Source organism: Octopus bimaculoides, chromosome 10, assembly GCF_001194135.2.
Source record: "Octopus bimaculoides isolate UCB-OBI-ISO-001 chromosome 10, ASM119413v2, whole genome shotgun sequence".
In the NCBI taxonomy this organism is placed as follows: domain Eukaryota; kingdom Metazoa; phylum Mollusca; class Cephalopoda; order Octopoda; family Octopodidae; genus Octopus; species Octopus bimaculoides.
The window spans coordinates 50,537,442-50,539,859 of NC_068990.1; the positions used below are offsets into that span (position 1 = coordinate 50,537,442).

Sequence of the window (2,418 nt, forward strand, 5' to 3'; positions counted from 1 at the left end):
AGGGCATCCAGCTGTAGAAACTCTGCCAAATCAGATTGGAGCCTGGTGTAGCCATCTGGTTCACCAGTCCTCAGTCAAATCATCCAACCCATGCTAGCATGGAAAGCAGACGTTAAACGATGATGATGATGATGATGGTGGTTATTAGTGCATATTAATTATACACTGCATATAGTTTGTCTTAATTAAATTTGTAAAAACCTTTTATGCATAGTAAAAGCTGGTACTCAATACATGTTTTTCTGAGATTAATCTGAAACACAATCAAATAAATTAAGCATTTTAAGCTATCAAAAGAAAACCAAGAAAAATTAAATCAAATAATTCTAATATCTCAAATGCACAGTTGTATTCAGAAACCTCTAGTAAAATGGGTATTACATATAACACTTCATGTTGATTATCATGGAAGGTTGAAAAACAATGTCTGCCAGGATATGCTGGTATCTATATGGATATGAATATAAAAGACGAATGAAAAAACAGCTAGGCACATAAGATATCAACCAATGAGATGACTTCATTAGTATAGACCTATATTACAAAAAAGACTTCTCTCCCTGTCTTCAATATCTTTCCAATTGATTATTACTATTTTCTGCTTCTAGTCAAATCTGTTTGATGCACCAATCTTCCTGTTTCTTGCAACATCTTTCCTTTTAAGTAACAAAATAATATGTTTTGCTATACAAATAGAGAATTTTCAGAACCAACATTTTGAAACCAGCAATATTCATTTATCTTTTCATAGAAATAATGTATACTTAAGATTAATTGTAAAACCTGTTTAAAAAAGGGTATAAAATAGTTATTGAAAAACTGAATTTTTTCAGATACCACTACAATGTTAAATGAAGATTTTGATATGAATGTGACATGTTTGGGAGCCATACATAGCAAAGCAAACCAGCTTTGATTTGAAGTTGTTATAACCAACACAGGAGTTGGTGAGCACTTTAACACTTTAGCATTTAAACCGGCCATATCCGGCCAAAAGTATTCTGCCTGTTTTATGTTCAAACTGGCCAGATCTGGTCTCTCACACCAACTCTACAATATCATTTTAAAAATTAACAGCTACCTCATCAAAATCTCATAGCTACAAGATAATGCATGATTAGTTCAAAACAATGTGAATAAAAAAGCATTAATTTTGGCAGAATAATGCGAACACTAAAGGGTTAAGGCAGTATTAAAATATTTCTTTGTTATAAATGAAAGAGAACTTACTGAGAATGCAGAGAATGGAAACCTTAAAGTAGCAAGGAAAACAGCTTCAATAAAATAATTGATTAGCATAAAAGATGCTAGCCAATTATTTTATTCTCTCTCAGTCAAGCACCATCATTGTTTCTCATTGCTGCCAGCATATGACTTATTTACTGTCAAGTCAAATGATTTAGTGGTTATATGAACAGCAAGTAAAAACATTTTTTGTTTTAATGATTTGGTCTGGTGAAAGGAGCCTAGTCAATGGCCTTCATATGCATTTATAGCAATTTATGAGTGATTTTTTAAAAAAGACATCACAATCAACTATCTTGTGGTTATGTTTAATTCTATCCTTATCAGAACATGCAATTTTCCAAAGAGAAAATATGAATACTGTTATATAAACAGAGTTGGAACACTTAGGTAAGTTACAATTTTACCTAACACATTGTAATAAACTAAAATGTCTAATAATGTCAAATAGTACCAAATTGCTATCCAGAGTTTCCTTTTAATACAAAAGCAAGATGAATGACTGCAGTTAATTCTTACCATTTAGGAATTTTAGGGTAAGGTCTGTATTAAAACCAGACAATTTTACACCCATTGTTTCAATTGAACCTTCATATCCCTTGGTATCAACTTTTCCAGATTCTTTTGCAATTGTAGAAGACTCTGCAGTTTTAGATGATGAACTAGATGTTGGCAGACATCCACTAATTTCCTCTTCTTCTTCATCAGAGCTAACCAGTAAGTCACCAGCCTGTGGAAAAAAATGTGTTAAGCTAAATTAATCTATAAGCATGAGAAGCTAGAAACTTACTTTTAAGCACCTCACATAAGAGTCAAATATATACTATCATGACAATTATAATAATAAAATATAAACAAAATTTCAAAAAGAGAATTTAAAACAATATTTTTATAGCTTATAATTCCTGGCCCAGCAGATGTTCTTCCTCTCCTTTTATCAACTCTAATCTTCTCTTTGCATGTACTTCTCATTAGAAGTACATCTTCTGAAATTTCCAACTGATCATCAGTCCCCTGCATAATTTGAAACTGAACATCACAAATATGAAATGATGAATGAAGGTTATGGCACAACACTGATTCCAACATACCCAAAACCAAAGTGAGACAAAAGTACAATGCACAAACAAATTAAATTAGTGCTATGTTAAAACTTTCATTTTGTTTCATTGC

At 31.6% G+C, this 2,418-nt stretch overlaps 1 protein-coding gene across 1 annotated transcript in view; it reads right to left on the reverse strand.

The window, feature by feature from the left end:
* The window catches only part of LOC106877282 (uncharacterized), a 2,854-nt gene extending 858 nt beyond the window's left edge, over window positions 1-1,996 (reverse strand). The window contains exon 1 of the mRNA XM_014926152.2: window positions 1,765-1,996. Coding sequence (XP_014781638.2) covers window positions 1,765-1,819 — 55 coding nt within the window. The 5' untranslated portion in view covers window positions 1,820-1,996. The remainder of the gene's footprint in view (window positions 1-1,764) is intronic.
* Window positions 1,997-2,418: the final 422 nt, after the last annotated feature.